This window comes from Phodopus roborovskii, unplaced genomic scaffold (genome assembly GCF_943737965.1).
Source record: "Phodopus roborovskii unplaced genomic scaffold, PHOROB, whole genome shotgun sequence".
Classification (NCBI taxonomy): domain Eukaryota; kingdom Metazoa; phylum Chordata; class Mammalia; order Rodentia; family Cricetidae; genus Phodopus; species Phodopus roborovskii.
In genome coordinates this window covers 23,015,033-23,040,666 of record NW_026126588.1, presented here as the reverse complement: position 1 = coordinate 23,040,666, position 25,634 = coordinate 23,015,033, and the positions used below count along the sequence as shown (strand labels likewise).

General features: G+C 43.9%; 1 protein-coding gene across 1 annotated transcript in view; it reads right to left on the bottom strand.

Annotated features, from left to right (window-relative positions):
- Tmem182 (transmembrane protein 182) overlaps window positions 1–25,564 on the bottom strand; it is a 34,379-nt gene extending 8,815 nt beyond the window's left edge. The window contains exons 1-4 of the mRNA XM_051204348.1: window positions 25,330–25,564; window positions 25,016–25,115; window positions 23,500–23,598; window positions 11–148 (exon numbers count right to left, since the gene is read on the bottom strand). Coding sequence (XP_051060305.1) covers window positions 11–148; window positions 23,500–23,598; window positions 25,016–25,115; window positions 25,330–25,461 — 469 coding nt within the window. The 5' untranslated portion in view covers window positions 25,462–25,564. The remainder of the gene's footprint in view (window positions 1–10; window positions 149–23,499; window positions 23,599–25,015; window positions 25,116–25,329) is intronic.
- Window positions 25,565–25,634: the final 70 nt, after the last annotated feature.

Below are 25,634 nucleotides of genomic sequence, written 5' to 3'. Positions count from 1 at the left end.
CTGCACCTACCTGCGGCAATGTAGGAGCCTCCTCCAGCTTTATAAAGAAAGTGACTGGCAAAGGGTGCTGCACAGATGATGACAAAGCTCGCAACCAAGGCGGCCACTACCCCCAGAAGCAGCAGGACTGACCAGAAGCCACGGTAAACTGAAAACCAAGAACAGAAGAAGAGAAACACGTTAGCTCTGGTTGTGACAGGCTTTCCCACAAGCAGTTTGTTCCTCATTGTCCTAATTTGGTTCAGCGACTACCGGTAGACTCTCACACAATAAGCGAGGGATGATCTTGGGCAGGAATCCTCAACAGGAAACTAGCCCTGCCCATCTTCACACATTTTACTAATGCTGCTTGCTCGGCATTTGCACCACGGAAATTCTGAATGTGCTCAGTTCTTTGACCATGTCGGAAGGGGGATACTAAAGGATCTGCCTGGCGTGATCACAGGTCAGCGATTCACACCAGCTATCCAAGGGCCACTCGAAACACAATGCCATGGCACATAAACTCACCCTGGCCTCACTAGGACAGTATTTGTACAGTGCTGAGTTGGGGTAGTCCTATCCAAAAGAAGCTGGCTTGTATTTAGACAGTGGTTCTCATGGAAACTGTTCTTAACACAATGAAAGCTACACCATTAGGAAAAGTTTGTATCAGAAAAAAAAAAAAAAGAAAGAAAGAAACTTTGTGTCAGACATGTAGGGAATGTGGCTCTTATTAAATATTTGTCTTACAGGAAGAAAGTATCAACATGAAGCTCTGTGGGAGTCCTTTACTCAAGGACAGACAGGGCTGAGGTACTGCATGCAGCTAGTGATTAATGGACTGTGGGTCTAGTGATTTACAGTAATCAAATGAAAAGGCATCCTAATGATCATTTTTGAGCTGGATAATTACCAATCTATTAAACAAATCCATCATTTCCCTAAGGCAAAACTGCTAAAATGAGTTCTCTGTGTTTGTGTGTGTGTGTGTGTGTGTGTGTGTGTGTGTGTGTGTGTAAATGAGGGTGATCTCAGGGAGACATATTAGTCGAATTACAATTTTCTTAAGGAAAATATGGACTCTTTATAAGGAAATAAAAATGTATGTTTCTCCATCCTGCAAACAAGGGATAAATGTGTCAATCGACTGCAAGCCTAAGAAACGAAGGGCAGGATTATAGAAAGCTGGAAAGGGGGGCCATCACAGTTTGGTAAGAAGAAGGGCTGCTATTGGTCAGGGGGTGACTAAGTTATGACTGCACAGGAAATGTCAGCTGTCATTTTACTTTTCAATGTTGACCACTTGGCCATAGCTCCCAGGCCTGCTAGGATATATATCTTGTAACTGTAGTCAGGTTGGCGAAATATTCCATCATCAAGAAACACAATTCTCCCTCCACCCCAGTGCATCTCAAGCTTCTACCCCAGTGAGACATAGCACCCAAGATCCAGGAGACAATCCGTGCTTTGCAAGGCAGAACCTGGAAAGGGGATCTCTGCTTTTCCAAACGGTGGGGAAATCATCGTTAAATACCTCCTGTCGTTTCTTGCTGTTTTCCTGCATTGCACAATTACATAGATCTACACCATAGTACTGGGGGCTCAAACTGGACTAGAACTCAATCTGGAAATGAAAGTAGACAGAGGGAACTGCCCAGGGGACGAAAACTGGAAAACTGCTGGGCTATCCTCCAACCACACGAGCATCAAGCTCACTCTTAAGTTCCTTGTGCCCAGGTGCCCAAGACAGCATGACAAAAATCTTCCAGAGGCCCCAGAACCTGGCCCTAGGTAGACATACCAAGTGCAAGATCCCAGGGCTCCTGAAAATACAGTTCATGTCAAAAACTGCCACCACAAACATAAAGGACAGGATGAACAGACCGATTTACTGTTGAAATGATGGGTTAGTATTTTCTGAATTTTTAAAAAATGTATTTTGATAATTTTTTAATTTAAATTTCAAAAAAGACTTGTTTTTACATGTCAATCCCAATTCCTACACCCTCCTGTCCTTCCCTGTTTCCCCCACCCACCCCCATCCCATCCCCTTTCTGCTCCCCAGGAAGCAGACTTCCATGGGGAGTCTTCAAAGTCTGCCATATCATTTGGAGCAGGGCCTAGGCCCTCCCCCATGTGTCTAGGCTGAGAGAGTATCCCTCTATGGGGAATGGGCTCCCAAAGTCCATTCTTATACTAGGGTGCGAGAGAGTCCCTGAAGGTCATTAAACAATTTATAAATGAAACTGGAGCTGAAATGCATGCATCTCTGGACTGGTAGGGAAAAATAACATAACAAGTTATTACAGGATTCCAAGTGGGATTTCATGAGAGCTGCCCTATAGCTGAACCATTGGCACAGGAATGAACTAAACAATGATGTTACAGGTATTGGGAAACTATCGAGAAAAACGGATGCCTTCACTGCCTTTTACCCATATCCCCACACAGTTCATTCTGTCAAGTTACAAGTGTCATCTTGACATTTTATAACATTTAGATAATGAAATGTCTTTTGTCCAAAGGGCAGAGGGAGAAGTCAACCCAAATGACCACAACCTCAAGTCTTTAGTGTTTTGTTGTCCAGTTGCACACACCTATCCAGTCATAAATATCTGATCTGTAGCTCAAAGATACCCAGTATTCACTCTTCAGACCTTGCTCTGTTGTCTCGAATGGACACGGGGCTATCCCAGTGAAACCTGCTCAGCATAGCTTCAGGAGCTTCAGATGCTGCCAAGGAAGCCAAAGCAAATCCCACAGCTACACCTCCCTCCAGCATCAACAACCACTCAAAGATATGTGTCTGAAGCCTAAGGCAAGATGCTTGTCATGCCGGCCAGTAATCCTGTCCTTCGTCTCCTTGAACTGCTTGTCTTGGCAGTGACAAACAGGACTAAAAATAAAGGAACATCTGCCCCGAGGCAGGAGGACAGTCTGTACAATGTGTCCACATGTGTGGACTGACCTGTCTTAAGCAACCACTTCTCGCTATCAAAAGGTCCTTCTCAGGACCCGCCGTTCAGTGAGAGACATGGAGAATTCACTCATCGCCCTGCTATAAAACTAGCCAGAGGGCCAAAGGGGGAGCATGCTGGGCAGGAGGAACAGGGCTCCCCCTTCAGTCTGGCTTGGGGAAGCCTGTGTTTCTTCCAGAAGGGTAGAGAGTACGCAGGTGTGAATGCATTCATTTCTATTTTCCCGCTAATGCCTCCTAAGGAGACTGAAGGCAGAGCTTTCTCTGATGCAGAGCCCCCTGTGCCAGCATCACTGGAGACAGGGACAGCAGTAGCTAATTTCATGGGGATGCCAGGTCCCCAACTTACAATGATCCCACTTGAAATTTTCCAGACTTAACAGGGTGCTAACTGGTCCTCATTTGGTGGGTATGGCATGGATCTCATCTCTATCGATTGTAAGCAGGATGTGGTCATAAGGTTGGGGTCCTCTAGTGGAATTAATGACATTGTAAAATAAGGCAAACAGAGCGGTCCTACTCTGCCAATCAAGGACAGTATAAGAAGACAACCAAGTAAGAGAGGTCCTCTCTGGAACCCAGCCACACTTCTCCCTGACTTCCTTCCTCCACAACAGCAAACAAACTTCAGCTACTTCAGTCACCAGTGCTGCATTGTTTGTCACAGAAGCCTGACTGAATGTGCTACCTACCCCCACCCCAGAACCTGATGGCCACCTCTCTCTCTTTGAGGGGACATGGCGAGCTCTGCCCTTGCCTGTACATAAAGCCAATGAGTAGGACAAATAGGAAAGGAGACGGATTCAAGAGATGGAATGAACATCCTCAGTCATAGACCTTGGGCCTCTCCAGGCTTTTCCCCTGCATTAATATGTAACAGTAGTTCCCTTTTTCCTGGTGCTGTAAGCTTGAAGCTGAATTACCCAACCTAAGGCCTTGCTGACGTTCTTGACACACGGCAGTCTCTAGAATGAGTAGTCTGCACATCTGTCTCTCTGTGTACATGCTCACTCCCACCACTGGGCCACGAACTCCTTCCAGGGCGGAGACTGGGCCTCACTCGCCTCTCTAACTCAAGTGGGAACTTTGGCTTGACGTGAAATAGACGCTCAGTAAAATATGAATGAGTAAGCGACCATTAACTCTTCCGTTAATCTTCGCCGGAGTCTCAAGATAACGGGACATGCAGTGCTCGTGGGATGGAGTGAAGGTAATTCGTTAATAAATCTGCTGCCCAGGCTCCTTTGTCACGGTGGCTGAATGTGCACTGGGAAGAAACAGGGTCATGGAAAAGAGCAGCTGGGGAGTCGAGTGAACAGATGTTAACACCTGGGGCCTCAGAGCCATGGCTTTTGTCTCCACGGCTCCTTGTCCCCTTACACAGCAGTGCATAGCTATGAATCCAGGGCATGGAGGTTTCTATGACCTCACGCCTTGATTTCTGCTCCACTCTGAGCACGTGATCCAGTTCCCTACCTACTGAATTCCCTTTTCCTTAAACAACAAAATATCTGAGGGACATCCAAAAAGATCCATTGGTCTTAAAAGCAAGACATGAAGAGAACGTTTATAAAACTATTTTATATCACACTTATTTATTTCAAACACAAAATTGGTGTCTCCACACTGTTGAGCAGATCCTCGGAAATCACCAGCAGAGGCTCAGTAACAAGGACTCTATTCTAAGTGCCCTTGGATCTTGGTACCCTTATTTTTTTGATTTCAGACAACTTGATTCTGCACATCTCTAACACCATGAAAATCACATCTTTTGGTGTTGGGGTGGGGATGATTTGAGGCCCTTTACTAAGGAAAGCTGTTATAAATATGGAATCCTCTTAGCATGTGACTCAAAGGTGTTTCTACCATCTGACCAAAGAGAAAATTTTTAAGAATTACACAGTGTTGAAATGCTTTGCTCTTTTCCTCTATGTGTGTCATAAGATACACAACAAAAGAGGTCATCAGCAACCCATTGGAATCCCACTTGTACAACCACCAAACTCGAATTCTATCTTTTGTCAGGTGCTGTGGTAGGTCATCGAGTCCTGGCATTGCATTACATCATCGAAAATGCATGAAATGCAGAGAAACGCTCAATTGGATGGCAGTCAGTGGTCAGCTATGCTGAGGGAGGAGGAGAAGCAGAATGGCCAAGAAGGAAGGCAATCCTGAGACAATACAAACAAGGAGACTGAAATGGAGGAGAGAAATACGGCAGTGCCTGCCAGTGACCTGGTATAAAGGTTCAGGACAATGGCAAGCTTGATGCTAGGGAAGGGACCCAGAGGAAAAACAAGAGATGCTTGTGGAGTACAATAATTTTTATAAGAAACTGTCTTAAGTTTTAGGACTTAGCCCCACCCTCCCCCAAATGATACTTTTTTTTTTTTAAGTTACAAGTTGTGATTACAAAACGATGAAGGGGACATTTTTGTTTTGCACAAGAAAAATAAATAAGGAAAAGGCAAAAACCTCACATTCCCTTTGCAATTTGCAGGACTTCACATTCCCTTGGAGGTTAAGTATTTTGAGATAAAGCATGGGGAAACCTGACAGCAGTTCTCCTGGAAATAAAACTGTCTCCTGGGGAGAGTGAAATGAGCCTGAGGCCATCCATCCCTGAGTAACTGAAATCACGGAGCTAGGACCGCAGAGTTTCCGGAAGAGAGTAGATGAAGCAGAAAAGGCGCTGGCTTGCTGAGGTAGCGGTTTTTTTTTTTTTTTTTTTTTTTTTTTTTTTTGCCAGCACTTGTGGCAAGAGTCCAGCAGCTGATGCCCCTGAAAGAGGCTGGCCAGTGCAGAAACAGGACCAGGGTGGGTTCTGATGTGTGGGATGTATGCAAGGAGTGAGTCTTAGGAAAGGTGAAAAGAGACACACCCACCTTCCCTCTGGGATCAACTTCCTTACATGGGGCACGCACAGTCATCACATCTGGGGTGTGGAGTCCTGACATGCAGTGTTCTTGTAAGCTCCTCGTTTTAAATTAAAGGGACTAAGGGAGCAGCACTTCAGGGAACTCCTGTGATACCTCCCTGCCTTTTAAACGTGTAGAGACACCGAGGAACAAAACTGATTTCTTCTTCTAATTCCTTCCAAGAGTTTTCATTTCTCTGAGCTCTTAAACAAGAAGAAATCGTAAATTTGCCCATGCACTTGGGTAGAGCTCCGCCCCATGCAATAGTCCTGTATTTAAGTCCCATTCAACATCCTGCGGACAACCATTTGTAATCCAGTGTCCTTTATGTTCCCAGCTATAGGGTGCTTCTCCAAAGCCTCTGAGTTTGTCTAAAAACCATTTATTTCCCTCCTTTGGAATTCACCACACACACACACACACACCCTTTTCCTCATCCTTTACAGGAAAAGCATATGGAAATTCCTAAATCCCACTGGGCTAGTGGGGAATTACACATGTCCATCCCCTTTATCTGTGTGCTCAATAAATACTTTTTTTTATCTGTGTCAGCAAATGTTCAAGGGGTCAAACGAAGGCTTAGCTGTGATCCCTACAGCGTGGGCACAGATTCTCACTTGCCTCGCTACGCAAGAGGCGAGCTCCTGAACCTTCAAAGTCAGCATTTATTAATTACAATCGGAAGGTCCTGCCGGGGATCTATCGGTCCTCCTTCAAGTGTGGAGCCTAAGAGATGCCACGGGATGCAAAGATGCAGGGGCAGCCTTGGCTCACTCTCCTCCTCCTCACTGGCTGTCCTGACACTAGTTACTTGCCATGTGCTCCTCAGAAGCCAACCATTCTGGCTTTTTTGTCCCTTCTCAGGAAGAGGCTGAAGCAGCGTCCTCAGAGGTCACCTCCAGCTCTTTTCTACAGAGTGCCAGCAAGAACGCTGTCAACACACCACTTTGTAACGATCTGTATAGGCTGCTGTAGAGAAGCAGCTGTCTCAAACTGCTCGTTTGTGAGGAGGAGAAACCCTTGCAAAGCTCCAGCACAGAGTTCCCGCAGCTCCTCCCTGCACGTTTGGGTGGGTGGGGGGCTTGCTTCACGCACTCATCTGCTGTGGAAGGACACATTTTTTGGAAGGACTTCCTTCCTTAGCCGCTGGACACCAGGAGCAGTTAGGGCGAACCACCCTCTGCTACTGGAGCAACCGCTGTTGCTCTGGAAACAAATTAACAAGTTGACTTTCAAAACTAATCCACAGGGCATCAACAGTACTGAAGCCAAAGACAGTGGGTGTAAACACAGCCTTGGCCGTGGTCTGACAGCCTGCAGGGACTTAAAAAAATACTAATAAACTCACTTTAGATACTGCAAGCCCATTTCTAAATACGCCTCTAAATATCTCGGCCTCATTTCATCTGAGTACCCCAAGCTAATTTGTGAAGACTACAGATATAACACAGGCCAACGTGACACTGGCTCATTATACTGGAACTAAGAAGTGAAAATTGAGAACTTACTGAGTCTTCTAAATTAATCAGCATGCTTCGCTTGAGAGTATTTACCGTCGTGTGGAACACACAAACGGTCTCCCTTACATTGTTACAGAGAACTGAAGTGTCCTGGTTTCTTAAAACCGCACCGAAGATTCTAAAGCTTCCCTCAGACTGTGCCGAGTTAAGATACTGCAGATAGGTAGCCAAATCTTCCATGGGTTTTCTATAGTAGGCGTATATGCCTGTCTCTGTGTCTAATGTAACATCCTCTCTGCTGCTGCTATGCGGAAACCATTTTTAAATAGATTAATTTAGCAGATCATCAGCATCCACGAAGCTAAGAATGTCATCATTATTACCTGAAACCTGTATCCTGATGTAGTCTTATGGTGTGATGTCCCACCAACCTATTGGGTAACTGCCTTGATTTATTATTTTCCTTTGTTCTATGACTACAATCGATCCCCTTGCTAGGGTAGAACATGGAATCTACAATAATCTGAATCCATGTTCTCAGGCCACTTTCATTCATTCTTGGAGCAGAACCCATTATCACTTACTCTTCTGGGAAGGAACAAGCGCTTGTTTATGTTGCTATTGATTATGAAGCAGGTGATATAACAGGCACTGAGCAGCATCTTTGGATGGAAGAACCTAAACCTTATTTCTTTGGTTTCCGACTGGCCGAGTCAAGCGCCACCTTGAGGTAACGGAGATTGTCACACGGCACGCAAGAGTGCAGTAGGTGGGCCAGCATGAGCATTGCGTGTAATGTTAGCTTCATGCATGTTTCCACTGCGCCATAGAATTGTAATAAAGAAGGAAACAGAGGTCTTTAATCCCAGCGCTCAAGAGGCAGAGGCAGATGGATCTCTGTAAGTTTGAGGACAGCTTGGTCTAAAGAGCAAGTTCCAGGACTGCCAGGGATACACAAAGAAACCCTTGTCTCAAAAAACAAGAAAACGGATAAAGCAAGAGAGATTGATAAGTAAAAACTAAAAGCCTGTTGTGATTTGCCTATATGTTATCAGTGTTAGACGTACTTCTACAAGAAGCTTAAAAAGAGAGAACATAAGTAACCACTAAGAAAGTAAGATGGTATCACTTGGGCAATTTTTGCTTTTGGCATTTTAGCATTTTCCAGTTATTGCTAATTTCACACAGTCAGCCCTGGAATTCCAACAGTACTCTTGTTCATTACATTTTATGAAACTACAATAAAGACTTAGAGGCTGATATATATATATATATATATATATATATATATATATATATATTGATATATATTGATATATATATATATATATATCTTTACTGGAGCCTGGCAACCCATGATGCTATATGCATCTCGGCCTCCATTTTGTATTTGTCTTTTTTTTTTTTTTTTTTTTTTTTGCCACCTTAGACTCTGAGGCAGCTTCCTGTCTCACCTAGGCAGGTAGGCATGCCAGCCACCCAAGGAGTGTGCATTGAAGATGGTAACCCTCTGTCTTCAAGGCTGATGAGAATAAGTTACTTCCAAGATTTGAAAGAGTCTATTTAATCAACAGAGTTTCAATTGCCAGCTTTAGGATAGTCTGTTTCAGATCATGGGCAGTACACAGACGCCTCAGGTGATTGCCCTAAACCCCAAGGCCAGCCATCTCCTTCCTGCCTTTCCGACTGGTGGTTTTCTCTGAGTCATTCTGTCATACTGTCACTTGAACTGATGGATAAATGTCCTAACAAGTGAAACCCCCTCACCAGGGAGCAGCAAATTTCTTCCTGAAGACAAGCCGCCCTCCTGACCTGCCCTGGCTCCACTGTCTCCTGACAAAGATGACCAGCTCTGCAAGCGCCTGACCCTCACAACGTCATCATTCAGAGAGATGGACTTCCAGTCATGACTCCCTGCTTTCCTCCTATGCTGAGAAGAAATTACTTTTCTGTCTTCATCATCTTCTCTTCAAGAGGCCTTTGGGAACTAGGTGGCTGTTGCTGGCTCATTAGAACCCCCAGAACTGGGTATCTTAGCTAAGAGTCCAGTTAGTCTAGTGGGCCAGACATTTCATTAAGTGGTCATTGCTGTTGCCCTGAACAAGATGATAAGCTCCAAAGTTCCCATTGTCAGTTCCCTGGGCTGGTCTCTCTCTCTCTCTGATTTAATCAATCTTAGGGCTATCCCAGCACTGACCTGTCCCTCTGTGCTCATTCTGAAAAGAGCTTCCTCTTGTTTAGAAGCTTTAAAGCCACCTCCGTCCAATGATTGCTACGTGTGCATTTCCTGTATTCAATCCCAGACTCCAATCCCAAAGCTAACACAACACTCACTTAGCATTCTCAAATGCTTGCAAGGCCTGTCCAGCCTTCGTTGTCTATAGCACGTGTGTTGCCACCCTTCCTGTTGCTAAGGACAAAAAAAGAGTTATCACTCGGTGTCCCTTCTATCACATCCCACATCTAATCCATCAGTGAATCCTGCCAGCTGTCCATACACAACATAACCCGCTAAAAAGGCCTTCTGCTTCCAGGAAGATGAGGTAAATGCACTTGTTTCTACTCTATGCCAAGCACAGCCGAACACCCTGGATATCACACATAAAATGAGTGGAGGAAAAGATGATCCATAAAGGTGGACAGCAGAAGGCAGGCAAGTTAGTGACCTTGGGACTCACAGAACAGCACAGTGATGAGGTGCAGAGGCTTTTCTCCTTGCCCTGTGTGTCCCAGAATTGGAATCAAGAAGGTGCACAGACAGCTTAAAAAGAGAACAAAATCCCCTACTCAAAAGACTATACAAGCAATTGTGCAGCTCGTCTTTCTACTAACGTCAAATGCTAAATGAAAAGCAGAGTTACTTCCACCAAACACCATCTCAGCCCATCCATTCTGCATCCTAGAAGTCTGGACATTTATCCCCTCCAAGTGGCAGAGAGACCAGCCTCCGTGATAACAGTAGGGAGCATGTGGGGTTCTAGGCCTTCCGATCATCAGACACAGAGATGAGGCAGAACTTCTCCTACCAGGATGGAGTTATGGGAGGCAGAGAACTCTCCATCTTGCTGCCCACTTCCCCTAAGCTCTTCCCTTGTGAGTGAAGGCTATCAACGGCATTGTACTGGGGCCTCACCAAGCCAAGACAGTCAGAGGAAGCAACTGTGAGTCCAGACCCTCACCATGTCACCAGAACAAGCTGCATGCACATGTAGGTGTCAGAGGTTGTGGAGGGAGAAGCTCGGAAACCACCTCCAATGGGTGTAAATGAAGCCTTGCTTTCCCTCTCCAGAGTAGTATCAAGAAAAACCTCACTTAAATGACAATTTTAAACAAGGTCCATGATCACATAATAGTCGACGAGTCGACTCCGTTCCTGTTTAAACATCTTCAGCAATGCGAACATCAGGGAAATTGCAGCACTAATGAAAAGCAGAGTCCTCAGACACCAAGGCCGAGGTGCAGGGGCTTGTTATCTGATGGAGGCTTTTGAAGAAGCCGTTGCTATGGAAACACTTCAGGAACGAATTTAGAAATCTTCCAACCAAATAAAAACTGGAAGGTGCAATAAGCAATTTAGAATGAAAATTGAGTTATCCGAAATAACCAAAACAAGAACAATCAACAAATATGCTAAATCGCAGAGTGAAGGGAGGGAGGAAAACCACCCACAAACTTTGAATACAGCAACAGAGATTCCCTTATCTGAACAAGCCTGGAGACAGACTTACAAGGGTGATCAGAGACTAAAGGGGCTGTGGAATTATGACAAAATATATAGGATGATATCTTCTGTGTCTGGAAGATTAAATGAAATAGGACCAGGCTGAAAAGGACATTCAGGGAAAACCATTGCTGAAAGTTTTCAAAGTCACCAAAAGATGCAAATGTACAGACCAAAGTAGCCAAGCAAAGCCCAAGAGTTCTGCAGCTAAACTGTAACAATGGCAGCAAATACATCAGACTTCTGACACTTGGCAACATAGAAAAGCATCCCCAAAATGGTGATGGAGAACAACTCTTTACACAGACAGAAAAAAAAATGACATTAGTGAATATTTATCACTAACAAGAAAGTCAGGAGCACTGGGCATGTTCTTCAAACCCGGAAAAGATAAGAACTGTGAACCTCAGACTCAACACTTGGGCGAGGACAGCGTTGGGCAATGAGAGAGACACCACAACACGTCAGATAACTAAAAATAGTAAAATCTGTCACCATCCCAGCTGTTCAAAAACACAAAGGGAATCTTCTAAATCAAAGCAAAACAACAGAAATATGTCAAGAAATAATAAGACTAATCATAAAAATATGAATGAGTACAATACCTATTATTTCTCCCCTTGAGTTTTCTAAGTTATGTTTGGTGATAAATGTTTTTTAAGTGACAATGCATATGACTCGCAGTATGTGTGAAAGAAACTTGAGAGAGAATTGTCATTGCCACAGGGTAAAGGAATATAAAGAAAACAAAGTTTTCTACTGAACTCCTAAGTAAATGCCATGATTGGCTATGACAACATACTTCTCTTGGATAATGAGTAATGACTGTAGGATGTATACAAGCAGGTCAATTGCAAACCACTAGAGGCTGAAGACATGGCTCAGTAGTTAAGAGATTTTGCTGCTCCTCCAGAAGACCCATGTTCAGTTCCCACCGCCTTTGTTGAATGGGTCAGAGCCACCTGGAAATTCGTCTCCATGGGATCCTACTTCCTTTTCTTGCAGCTACAAGGGTGCGAATACACATATGTGTGGAACACATTTGTACATGCATACATGTAAGTAAAAAGAAAAGTTAATGCTACTATAAATAAGCCTACAGTAAATGTCTTTGTTAGGGTTCTGGAAGATGGGACTTAGGACGCAGAGCACAAAGAGTTTACAGGACAGTAAAACAACTCTACATCACGCTATAATGATGAGGTGGGTCATAATACATTTTTCCCAACCTCATACAATACATAAGCATAAAAACCTTAATTAAAATGACTAATGATGTATATATTTTAATTACTAATGATGTATATATTGTAAGAAATGACCTTTGTTGCAATGAAGTAGAAGGAGATAATTAGATGAAAAAAGAGAAATTCTGTACTTTCCACACATTTTCCTGTACATATGAAACCATTTTACAAACACTGTATTAAATTTCTATATACTAGAAATGAAAATATACAATTGAAAAGTGTAGTATTCCCAGAACTCTGGTAATATAGGCAGGAGAATCACAAGTTTGAGGCCACACTGGGCTACATAGAAAGCTTGAGGCCAGCTTGAACTATGGACTGAACTCAAGGCTATCCTTGTGCTGAATAATGAGATTCTGTTTCAAAAATCCAGGCGCTGGGGTTGGAGTTCAACGGTGGAGTTCTTGTAACTCCCATTACACTCCAATGTGGGATTGGCAGAGAAATGCATACTTAGATAAATGTAACAGAATCCAGGATACAGAAGACCCAATCAAGAGCATTCAATGAAATGCTTACACCAATGCAAAGACCGCATGGAGGAAGGACAGTGTTTCTAACAAGGAGAAACTGAAATGGATTTTCACACACTGTCAAATAATCGGCCCCACACAGCATCCAGACGTTGGCTCAAAATGTATCATGACTTAATCGCAAATTTGAAGATGTCCAACTATTAAAACAAAACATGAGGTCTCCAAGACCTGAACACCAGGGAATAGTCCTCTAACATGGCACAAGAAGCATGGTCTTTAAGTCAATAATTTAAGGTCCATCAAAATCTATAACCTTTCACTTACAGAAATTTCTATACATCCCTTTAAAAACAAAGAATTTACACGATGGGAAATAGTTATAAAAGTCTATCCAATAAATAATTCCTATTTAAGACAATAAAGTAGTTCTGACGTCCAATAGCCCAGCTGGAGATGGGGGAAAACACAGACAGGTTGCCGGTGAGGACATGTGGGCAGTGCATCCCACCACATGGAACACCGAAGACATGGAAGTTAGGGACAGAGACGATTGTGTGGCTATGAGATAGTTCAAAGGCAAAATGAACGGCAAACTGTTGATGAGGCAGCAGAGTGCCAGTTCCTCCCCACACTACTTCTGGCCTTGTGAAACGGCACAGATGTTTGGACAAGCTTCTGAGAAATCTGAACACTCCCCAGCTATAGTGTGTACCCCTGAGGGGTCATGGCACTTGAGAGGCTGAGACAAAAGAGTATTGGGTTTAAGGCCAGCATCCTGAAAGCCCCACAGGCAAAGCAAACAAACAAAAACTTTCACTTACTGTACACTCATTTTACTACTGGGCTAGCCATGAGAAATGATACACGTCCTCTTAACCGCTCCAAACTCAAAATATCCCAAATGCCTTGATTAAACAAAGTACTCAGCAGTAAAAAAGGAGTGAACTATTGATGCGCGCAACAACTGGATGGATGCCGAGGGCGTAAGCTTTAAATGAAGCAAATGTTAGGTCACAGGCTGCATCATTTCCTGTAATCATATTGCAATGACAAAAACGTAGTGACCTATCTATAGCATGCTAGCATTAGTGAATGCTAAGGGCTGGGATGGTGAGAGATGAAAGCCTGAAGGTACAACCTTCACACAGGAACAGCCTGATCCTAGGTGATGATTGTGAGTGGTGCTCACACCATACAGATCTACTTGTGAGACAGCCAATGATACGGACACATCAAGTCTGTCTATCTGCCTGTGTCCATTTCCTGCACTGGACTTGTACTCTTCCAGTGGAAGATGTCAACGAGGAAGGAAGTTAAGCTGAGGGAGAGAGGCAGCCTCCGTGTTGTTCTTGTGATCACCTAGTGGAATCTATTAGGTGTAATACTAATAGAATCTGTCAAAGCTGAATACTGATACATTTGTCACAGAAAAATACACAGTGTTTGGGATTTGCTTTAGGATAGTACTGTGTTGGTTTGAGTAAGAATGGCCTCCACGGGCTCATGTTTGGTAGAACTGCTTGGTGTTTGGGAAGGACTAGGAGATGTGCCATGGATGGGGTGAGCTTTGAGGTTTTCAAAAGACTCAGGCTCATTTTGAGTTGACTCTCTCTGCTTTCAGTTGCTCTTGCTGCTATGTTTGTTCACTGTTATCGAGGGCTCCAGCCCTCTGAAACCATAAGTCCCAAATTAAGCACTTTCTTAAGTGCTTTAGTCATGGTATGTTTATGACAGCAATAGAAAAGTAACTAGGGCAAGTACAGTGGGTTATTTCTAGAGGGGGGGAAAGATACAGTGAATACTGCAGCTGGACAGTGGCAACCTTACATGTGGCCACTGTACACTTCCTTTGTAAATATCTGAAAATGCCCTATAATAAAATACTAGGACACACCTGTAATCCCAGCACTCCAGAGATGGAGGCAGGGAGTTCAAGGTCATTCTTGGCTTCGTAGGGAGTTTGAGGCCAGCCTGGCCTACATGAAACTCTACTAATAAAATAACTAAATTCTAAAATAACCAAAACCCATCTCCAAAGACTGCTATTTTAAGTTACATAGATTTCCAGACGCACACAAGTTGTTGTTGTTGATGATGATGATGATGATGATGTTTTGTTTGGCTTTGTTTTCTTTTAATGAGATGTTCATTTAAAACATGCATTTAAATTATCAGCATAGGACTCTCCAAGAATCGGGCATATGTTCACATCTGAATATTCTCCTCCCTGTGCCCTGCAATGTAGAAAACTTCCTAACTAGAGCCCTGGCTTCAGTTATGTCTTTCAACTCTTTGTAGAGCTAGCACACCCTTTCACCTTGTAGATCACACAGGTGCCTCCCTCCTCTTGAGTAAGCATCTTCCCCATGCCCACTCTCCCACCCCACCCAGCATTGGTCTCTCTATGATGCCCTCACTCTCTCTCATCCTGCTGGATCTTCCGTGTTCTGTGTACATCGGGCACACTGTGGCCATGACCCTGTTTCTTCTTTCCGAAATGCCTTTCTCTGAGTCCCAGTCAGTCATGGGCTTTCTGCCCATCTCCACTGTGAGATTCCTTTCTCATAGGCTTTCTCGTGACTACATGCGAGTTATTATCCTTCCTCTCTTCATATCCTCCCCTCTTTTGGTCTCTCCATGGGACCTGTCATTATGAGATATATTGACACGCAACAACCCACCTTGCCTCACTAGAATGATAGAGATTTCTTTTGCTTTTGTTGCTTTGTTCCTAAAACCACCAGAACCTACACAAAAATGTTTGTCACATAATAACATGCACTCAACAAACATTCGTTGGCTGAATTTCAACCAATATAACAAGATAAACTTTAGCCAGGACACATGGCATACTATTAAATAACAATGCTACTAGTACAATGGTGATTGTGATGACAACAAGAAAAAAAATTAACTCTATCTGAAAACTCTACCAAATATCTGATGTGGACACACACACACACACACACACACACACACACACACACACACACACACACGAGATAGCAGGACAGGAAACATTCAGCTAGGGGGAAGCCATGATGAGTGCTTATGGTCTGATGGTGTCCTATTCTGAGAGTCCTAGACAGGGGTAACATCATAGGAAGAGCTGACATTTAATGAATAATGATATGACAACTGTTTTGCTAAGGACTTATGCTATTATCTCTATTCATGCTACTCACAACTGTATGAAGTGTCTGTGTGTGCTCTTAGCTCAGTTACGGTTCCAGAAGACTGGGCACTGGCTAGAAGCTAGGTTTGTAACTCCCACAGAAGCTGGCCACTGCCATTCCCTAAGGGGCGCCCTGTGATTGCACCCTGTATCTAGTCCCCAAAGAGGCACTTAGGGTCATGGAGACATTTCAGGTGCCCAGCAGAACCCAATCCAACAGAGCTCCCCCATCCTTCCCTGTTGCTTAGAACTAATGCACCTCCCCCACCTCTACAATCTTTTATGTCCCTAAGAGCTCTATTCTGGATAATTCTGACTTTGTGTTTAGTTTTTTTCATTTAGTTTTGCCTTATGTATACATCTGTGAGGGCAAGGATTTCAGGCTTCTCCTGAAGCATTCAGAACAGTGCCAGGTGTACCGTAGGCACTTAGCAATTAAAAACAAAAATTGTTGCAGTTAATACTTTGATACTGTCTTCAAAGGAAAGGTCCCACACTAGGGGCAGAAGCATTAATATTAAATATGAAAGGCTCCTTGTTCCCCTTGGGGTTGTATATTCGGATGAAGGCAGACAAAAGGGAAGTAAACAATTATGATGTGGCGGTGGGCTGAGGACAGCATGCATCCAGGCATCACACAGACAGGCTGAGCACACAAGATTTAACCTTGGATCAAAACACTCAGGAAAGAAGCCATACCTTTAGGTAATAATATGAATAAGAACAAAATTATAAATGTCCAGCGCAGACACAAAACACTTCTAGTCATTGCTTCCAAACAGCACAGCATAGTGACTACTGATAAAGCTGTCACATCACATTAGAATTATGTCACTAAGAACATTTAAAGGACATGGAATAATATTCATCATTTCTTTGGAGATTTTTTTGTACAGGATTTTATATAAAGAATTTGAGTAGCCATGGATGTTGGTGTGCATGGGTGGGACTCGGAAACAATGTTTCCACGTTATTAAGGAACAAATATGACTCCAGAAAGCTTATGCCTTGGGCTAGGAGTGTTGGGAATGGATGCCTAAAAGTCCTGAGTGACCTTGTGAGAGGACACTTTATGTGCCAAGCCCACCCCCACTGCCCAGGATACTGGCCAACATCTAGAGACGATGTTTCATAGTCACAAGGGAGAGATCTCTACTGGGATCTAGTGGGTGGAAGCCAGGCTTCTTATAGAACATCTAGCAATGCACTAGATAGTCTCCACAGCAAAGGATCAGTGAGCACACAATGCATACATGCCAAGATTGACACGCCAGGATGTGCTGTGTGAGTGCAGGAGGAGGTTCTTGCAGATACACACAGAGGAGCCTAGAGCATGCCCTCCCAAAAAAAAGCTAAGCTGCACCTCTGTGAGTGAGTGTGCTGTCTTATTCTCAGGAAGCCGTCATGTCCTGACTGGAGAAACTCATGAATACATCGCAGATACACAAAATAGCTTCCTCTCAAAGAATAATTTTAATTACAACTTTGATGCTGGGTCCTGGATGTGTAGAGCTGATTCCATCCCTAAGGGTGACTGTGTGGAGGAGCTCTGTGAGGGGGGTTTTGCGGGGGGTGATATTCACGCCAGCATCACTTGGAACCTGTGTTTGGGGTGGGGGCAGGACTCACATGGAAGATCAGCTGTTAACTGGGTACTGCAGAAATGCTCCCAATATATGGGGAATGTGTTATCATGGCTGTGTGGGGCCAGATGCTTGAATGAATAGCAGAAAATCAAGTTGATTTTTAACATATTTCCAAATTCTACGTGGTTGGCATTGTGGGAGAAAAAAAATGACTAGAATCACTTTCTGTTCAATTTCAATTTCAAGATTGACTAGATAGATATACTTTCTACTCTGTGCAGTACATGTTTTTTTTCTACTTAGCTGAATTTGAAGTGTTTAAAATACTTAAGTTTAGAACAATATCCAGAATTGGTGTCTGTGAGTGTGCAGAAACAAATAAATAAGCCAGAAAGTTGATCTACAAGTGGAAGATGGGAGAGACATCCTGACGAGATCGCATAGATTTGCCACTGTATCTCCTAAATACTTGAAGCGTTTACTTTAACTCCACTGAAATCGAATTCATTCCTGTGCTAGATCAAAGAATCAGATGGCAGGACATTTATTTCTAAGTCCTGTTTTGCTCCATGCTGCACAGTAAAATGAATGTGTGTGTGTGAGAGAGAGTGAAAGAGTGTGTGTGTGTATGTGTGTGTGAGAGAGTGTGTGTGAGTGTGTGTATGTGTGCGTGTGAGAGAGTGTGTGTATGTGAGTGTGTGTGTGAGTGTGTGTGTCTGTTTCTCTCTCGGTCATGTTCTTTAGTAACTATTCCCAGCCCCAGTCAGTGTTGGCTAACTGTGTGCCTCTGGGCATTCTCACCGCATATTCCCTACCCATCCCTGGGAGGTTTTGCATTCCCAGCACTCTGTGGCCCCGCCCTTTTATGAGGGGCAAGGCTTCCTAAGCTGTCCCTTGGGAGAAGAAAAAGGAAGGGCAAGCCTTGAGTGGAGGTGATGAAATGTTCAGGAACGGAAAATCAGTTCCCCAGGGGGTTGAGAAGGGCATCACCAGAAAAAGGGCCAAAAGCTCAGCCTCACAGTGGGCCGAGAGCCAGAAGGCAGTGTAGAGCAGAGGTCTGGGCATCCAGGGTGGGACCAGCAGGGCGGGCGGGTTGAGGGGAAGAAGGAATCAGAAATAGCAACCTTGATGGGCATCTGCAGCAGAAGCCCTGGTGGGGAGGGGCTGTTAGGGCGTCTTGAGCAACTGCATGGTTGGTTAGTGCTGGATCCCTTCCTTCCTGAGCCCCTTGCCCCCTTTTCTCTGCTTTCTTCATTAGAGACCGCGCCTCCTTGCTCCCCGCTCGCTGTTGCTGGCTCCTGGGACAAGGCACTACCCTGAATGTGCCGGCGATTCTGCCGTCCCTGGCTTTGGATCGTTTGTCCTTTTTGCTTCCTGACTCACACCGCATTATTTTCGTGACATCAAATCTCTCTCGCGGCCTTCCTCACCACTAACTGCTGTGCTGGTGGAGGACTTTTAGAGATGTGCTCGCTCGGAGCTACTGACTTCCAAACTTGTCCCACCATCAATCACCTCAAGCTTAAGACGTCTAATCCCAAACCGACTCCATCTCTTCCCTTTCTAAGCACGTCCCCTTCTAGCTACCTTCCCTTCGTACTCTGTCCCTCTCACATTTTCGCAACCCGAAAGTCGTTTGGTGTCCTGTACTAGTGGGCAGGCACCGGGTCACATGACCTGACAGCAAATACAAATAAAATCTATCTCTGTGTTTTGATTCACTCACTGCTCACAGACCTGACGTAAGTAACGAAATGACGATAAACTCCGCATAATACGTGTAACTATTTCTCATCTACAGGCAGTGGCAAATGCTTAAAATATTGAGGAATCGCTGGGTTAAACTATGGAGCGATGTGAGGTAGCATTAAAACGGAGGCTGGGAATATTTACCTCACTATTCACAATGCTTAAAACCATGTAGCAAATAAGCATGTAAAAACCTTTTCCTGCACATCCCTGGTTCACACGAAAGGACTTTGGGAGCACATTCCCCCATGGAGGGATTCTCCCTTAGCCTAGAGGCGGGAGGAGGGCCTAGACCCTGCCCCAAATGACTTAACAAATTTTGATGATCCCTCCTGGAAGGCCTCATGTACCCTGGGCAGTGGATGGGAATGGGATGGGAGGATGGTCGGGGGTGGGGGGCAGGAGAGGATACTGGGATCGATATTTAAAATAAGAAAAAATATAACATTAAATTAAATTTAATTTTTTAAAAAATACTTTTCCTTTGTCATCCTAGCCTCCTCCCGCTTTCCTTCGTCTGCTGATCAGAGTTAGCAATGTGTTTGTTACTCCTGTGCAGGGTTCCCCTACAAGTTTATTCTATCCTGATGAATTTTCATCAGGATGCCCTCCCTCTGGGGGGGGGGGGTTCTCTCAGCTGACTCACACAAACCCCCTCCTCCTGCCTGTCTCTCTTCCCCTCATCTGCCACAGTGGCTAGAAGAGCCCACCTTTGGAGCATGCAACAGTCCAGTCCGGTGAATGAGGACTGACAGGAACCCACATGCAGATTCTAGGCACAGTTGGCTGAAGTCAGTAAAACATAAAGTGATGGGCGGAGGAAAGGGGTGGCCTGGCTCCCGCACAGCATGGTCAGGGCAGCAACCTTGACCTTCTTGTTGCGTGAGCGCCTTAGGCGAGGTGCGCTCTGGCACTTGACCCCTATTTAAAGCAGAGCTTCAGAGTGGCTCTCCTCTGCCTTCCCCTGATGCCAGTTTCCCAGCATCCTCTTCGGTTTACATTTTACATGAGGGCAGAGGAGGCAAGACTGGAAGAGAATATACAATATGTACACAGTGGCAATGAATGAAGACAGAGGACAGCTGCCTGCTGGAAACTATGCCTGAAACTGAGATGCACAAAGAAGGGGAGGGGGGAAAAATCCAGCAGCGTAAGAGTCATCTGGGCCTGCTTAGTAACGAGGCAACGCAACACACATCCACAGAGGCTTAGGCATCAGCATTCACACACAGGTAGGTATAATGATGCACCGGATACTGCACAGTCCTGAGCCAAACAGACGAGACTCCCGTTCTTCGGAGCTCAGGATAGAATTGCAAAAAGGTACCCGAAAGATGTAAGCGCACAGGTAAACAATGAAAATGTGTGTTTTCAACGATACAGTTAAAGAATGGTTGTTAAACGGGAGAAGCTGGCCAAGTCCCTGTGTCCGTAGATGAGCCGAGGAGAGTCTTCCTTGGAATTCTTTGAGCCTGCCTCTCATGTTGGAATTCAACATGACCCTAAGCCTGAAACTGCCAGAAAACCTAAACCCTGGTAGATGTCCCACGGGGTTGTTTAATGGACTTTGAAATTCACCAGCCTGTTTCAAAAACTGAGAATTAACCGGTTCTCACCAGGGTCGGGCAATCAATCGTTCTGTTATATAAATTTGAGAATGAATGATTCTCAGACTATGTCATCGAGAGTTAAAAAAGATATTTAAAGAAAACACTGAATTAGAACCAAATGTATACACAGGTTCGGGCATGGCCTGTGTAGTCCAGGCTAGCCTTGAATTCCCGTCTGCTTCCTGAATACAGAGGTGTGCCACCAATTCAGATGCACCGATCTCCGTACTACGCACAGTGCTCAGCCTTGCCTTCCACTGTAGTTTATCAACTTTCAGTGAAACAGACACCCGAGACTTGGATCTTTGTGTTAGTTCCGCCTACAACGGGCTGTTCTGGCACGAGCCCTTACATTTTCACACACAAGTCAACACTGACCAACAGTCATTCTAAAAAAATCAGGTGAGTGGAAAGTCACATTAACAATTTTCCAGGCCACGGTATTTCAAATTTTATAAACAATCCCTCCAATTTAGTGAAAATGACCATAATACCTGGTAATTACGGAGCTACAGAGAGCTGCCTACAAAATAGCTTTGGTGTCTGGGGAAGATAAGTCTCGTCAATCAGGGATCACAAACACAAAGTTCAGGTTGGCTGCTGTTCAGAAAATGTACAGCATTCTCTTGGATATGGGAAACAAAGGACAACCTTGTTCATCACTATGAGAATAAATGAGACGTATATCTTTGTAGCGTGAATCCTAATTGGTCTTCATAATTAAAAAAATAAAAAAAAAAACCAAGTCAGATATAGAGGTTCAGAGAATAGAGCAGCCACCCACTAGTTCTCACCTCTACCGAATCCTCAGACTGAACGCAATGAACTCCTGTCTCTTCCCACCTTATATTCTTCCCTCCACGCCATCATAGCCTTTCCTGTCTCTGCGTCCCTAGTGCTGTGATTGCAGGCATGTGACTCCCAAATACTGGGATTAAACGTGTGAGCCACCACCACTTGCTTCTGTTTCTCCTGTAGACTGGATCAATTTCTGGTAGCCCAGGGTGGCCTTGAACTCACAGAGATCCGTCTGGGTTAGGAGTAAGAGTGTTGGGATTAAAGGTTGTGCCACCACTGCCTGGCCTCTGTGTCTAACTAGTGTGGCCAGCTCTGCACGCTGATCTTCGGGCAAGCTAAAACACAAAGTATCACCACGTACCTTATTTCTGTTCTAGGACATATCTTTGTTCAACTTTATCATTTTAACTACTGAGTTAATAAAATTGCTTAAAGTGGATATGGAGTCACATATAGAAGCCAAACAAGAAGAGTTTGGTGATTATTTTTTTTTTTTTAAGTTGGATACAGTTTTGTCCCTGGATCTAAATCACTAGCCCAATAATTACACACAGTGCTACATAATAATTCTAAGCATAATTGCAGTGGGATTTCCGTGGCATGCATTTGCTCTCCATCTCCAGCGTAATTATTATGCACAGATGATGAGACTTCATCTTCCTATTCTCCGGTATCTCCGTAAGGTGCATACATTCTTGAATCTATGGTGTCTATAATACCTCTGTCCCTGAAGGACCCCAACATGTGAATGACAAGTGACGATACTATTTATTAATGTAATGACCCTACGTTCTGGAAATCCAACCACACATTGCCTCCTAGTTCATGTTATAAAACTGAAAATGGGAGTAAAGGGACAGCTTGGTGGCTCCCCTGTAGCTGAAATATTACCTATGTTCTGCTGTCAGTGGGAGTGTCTGCTTCCTCCTGCAGGGCGCAGGAGTCTTGCACAGTGTGGAGGTGTCCTCCCAGCTTTTCCGTGGGAAAGAGCACACATCACGCTCATGGTTCTCACTCTTTTTCTGCAGTCCATAAATGATGCAGCATAGCAATTATTTAAATATTGTTTGCATATTCGTTGGGTATTTTAAGAAGTCTAGAAGATTGATGTGAGTGGGTGCTATGCAGATGCCGCACCACTCTAAGTAAGAGATGTCAGTGTCTTAGGAATTGGGTACCTAAGGGAGTCTCTGCAACCCATCCATCAAGCATGCAGGAGAAGGTGGATGTTCCTCTGTAGAGCTCTGGCCAATATTATTTTATTCAAAACATCACACAAATTGGAATTCCGTTTTCCTCTTTAGAACAATGTACCTATAAGGTATTGATAGTTTCGCTGATCCTTCATTCAATTACCAAAAACAATGTTTTTAATATGACTTCCAGTTAATTCTGTGGGTGGCCAATCGTTCTCAACAGAATCGAGTATGAACAAAGTAGGACAATCAGATTTCACGTGCAACAATCACAGAACAAAGTTTAAGTAGGATGCACACTACATTTTAACTAGCTATACCTGGGAAGCAGCTCTTGTTGATAAAACATCACAGTCTTCAAGTTCAAAACTACGTTTTAAATCATTTGCCTAAATCTCAAATGAACCACAATAGCTCCAACTTTAGATCAAAGCTGTATTCTAATTAAACTTATAAACGGTGTATTAAAATATTAACGTTTCACACTTAGCACATTAATAGCACATAGAGCATTATAATTATAGGTATCAATTTTTTTTAATTGTAAAACTTTTGCAGCGAGGCCAGTCCTAGGAGAAACCCGGAGGTGAGGGATACTTACTAATAGCAGAGTCATAGGAAGTGGAGTTGTGTTCACCCCTCATGAAGGGGTATGGAGACAGGTAGGCATGTGTGCAGTTCTTGGACGGTGGCTGATTGGCTAGGGAGAAAAGCAAAGGAATGGTATCCATTACCAAAGATTCGGAGATGACTCATGCCTAATGAAAGGGGAAACCAGGGACACATAAGAAAACAAAACTTACAGCCTACCAACAAGCCCAGAGAGTTGCCAGAAGAGGAAAGCTCTGCTGGAAAACACGGAGAGCTTGGAGTGAGGGTTTTCTAAACAACTAGAGATTCCCACCGGGCCCAAAAGCACAGGTAAAATGCAGTACCAGTTTTCATATATTTCTATCAACAGGATGCCTGGCACACAGGAGGCATTAAAAAGGGTTGTTTTAGAAATACAGTAAGTTAGCCTTGACCTTGACTAGTTCTTCTGAACAGAGCGTTCCTCTACATTCCTTCTAATGTTAGGGGAAAGATGCAAATGACTAAAATTCAGAGTTCAAGCAAAATTCCAGCACGTGAGAAAAATCACAAGAATAACTTTTATGCCCTACGAAAACTTAAAATCTGTTCCGTGTGCACTTAGATTTCAAAATCTAAGTCTATATCCCAACAGTGGTCACTTCACGATGACAGACTGTCTAGGAAGGACATGAAGTCACCAGAGACTTAAGGATGTCGTGACAAGCTGCAATACACAAAAAGAGCAAGGAGGTGGGGGGGGGGAGGTCAGGAGAATTGAACATGAGACAATAATCCCAACCTTCCCTAAGCTTTGGGCTAATAACCAGTTCTTCTATGGTTGGCGAGAATAAAAAGACTGCTAGCTATTTTCAATGAATTGTTTCTCTAAGATAGATACAGCAGAAGCAATGCAGCTCAGGGAATACATCGCCGTCTTCAAGCTCCTGGCCTTCAAAGGGGAACTTTAAATTTCACTATAGGAACACAAACATAAAAGGAAGGCATTTCTGGATATTGCCTACAAACTTGGGTGAAACCCAACTAAGGCAGCTTTTATCTGCTGCCACTGGTAATTAAGTTTCATTACAAAAAAAAAAAAAAAAAGATTTAAAAACTTTTAAGCTATGAATACAAAATAATACCTCTATTTCTGGGCTTTTGTATTTGAAACTTCAGTTTATAGCCAAATGAATTTCCAAAACACTTATTTGCGACATACCAATAATAGACACTTGAAAAGAAACTATCACAGAAAAAAATCTTTTTTTTTAATTAGAGGCAGTATATTTTAAATATAGGCAGAGAAACAGCAGGTAATCCAGTTTTATTGTAACTATTCAGACTCTTACTTTTATGAGAGAAGAGGAAATTATTGCTAGAGACGATCCCCCTGACAAGAATTCTGTTTGTGACCCTTTTGATGCCATCGTACTAAGACTGTACAATTAGGAACCCGAGTCCACTTGAATGAGGCAGGTACTAAATAAAGCGCTCTTTGCGTTCGCCTCAAACAAAGGGGTCAGAACAAGGCCAGCTGCACTTACTGTACCAGAACTTCCAGACGTTGGAGTTGTTCTCTTCCACAATGCCGTTGAACCAGCACCTCCAGAAAAATCCTTCGTGGTGAAAAGTGATGTTCTCTATCTGCACAGAGGACAAGTGACCTGCCGTCAACCCCAAGAGTATAATCAAGTCTGCTACGCATTAATGCCTGTGATCCCCAGTAACGATGACCACTAGCTCCCTACAGAGCTCGCCTATGAAGAAATAGACACCCCACTACTATTTTCCAAGACGGCACATAAGGCTGCCCTCACATGGCTACCGAGTACAGGGATATTTTGAAGAAGAAACGCACATTCTGTTCACCTGAACACCTGCCCACTTCAGTCGCCAGAAGCCAATAATCCGATCCAAAAGCCACCAAGAACAGCAAAACCCCCAAGGCTCCGAAGAGAGCCCCAAAGAAAATGGCAACATTTAGCCTCATTTTCCAGTCGACTGGTTTCCTTTCAGATAAAGGAACAAGCTGTAAACGGTCTACTTCTCAATAACAACAGCAAAGAAAGAATGCCACTCTTGAGTCGACCAGATCTCCGCCGGAGCAGGTCCTCGCTCGAGCTGTGGTGGCTTCTCATTTCCACTCTTGACTCTTTGCTCTCC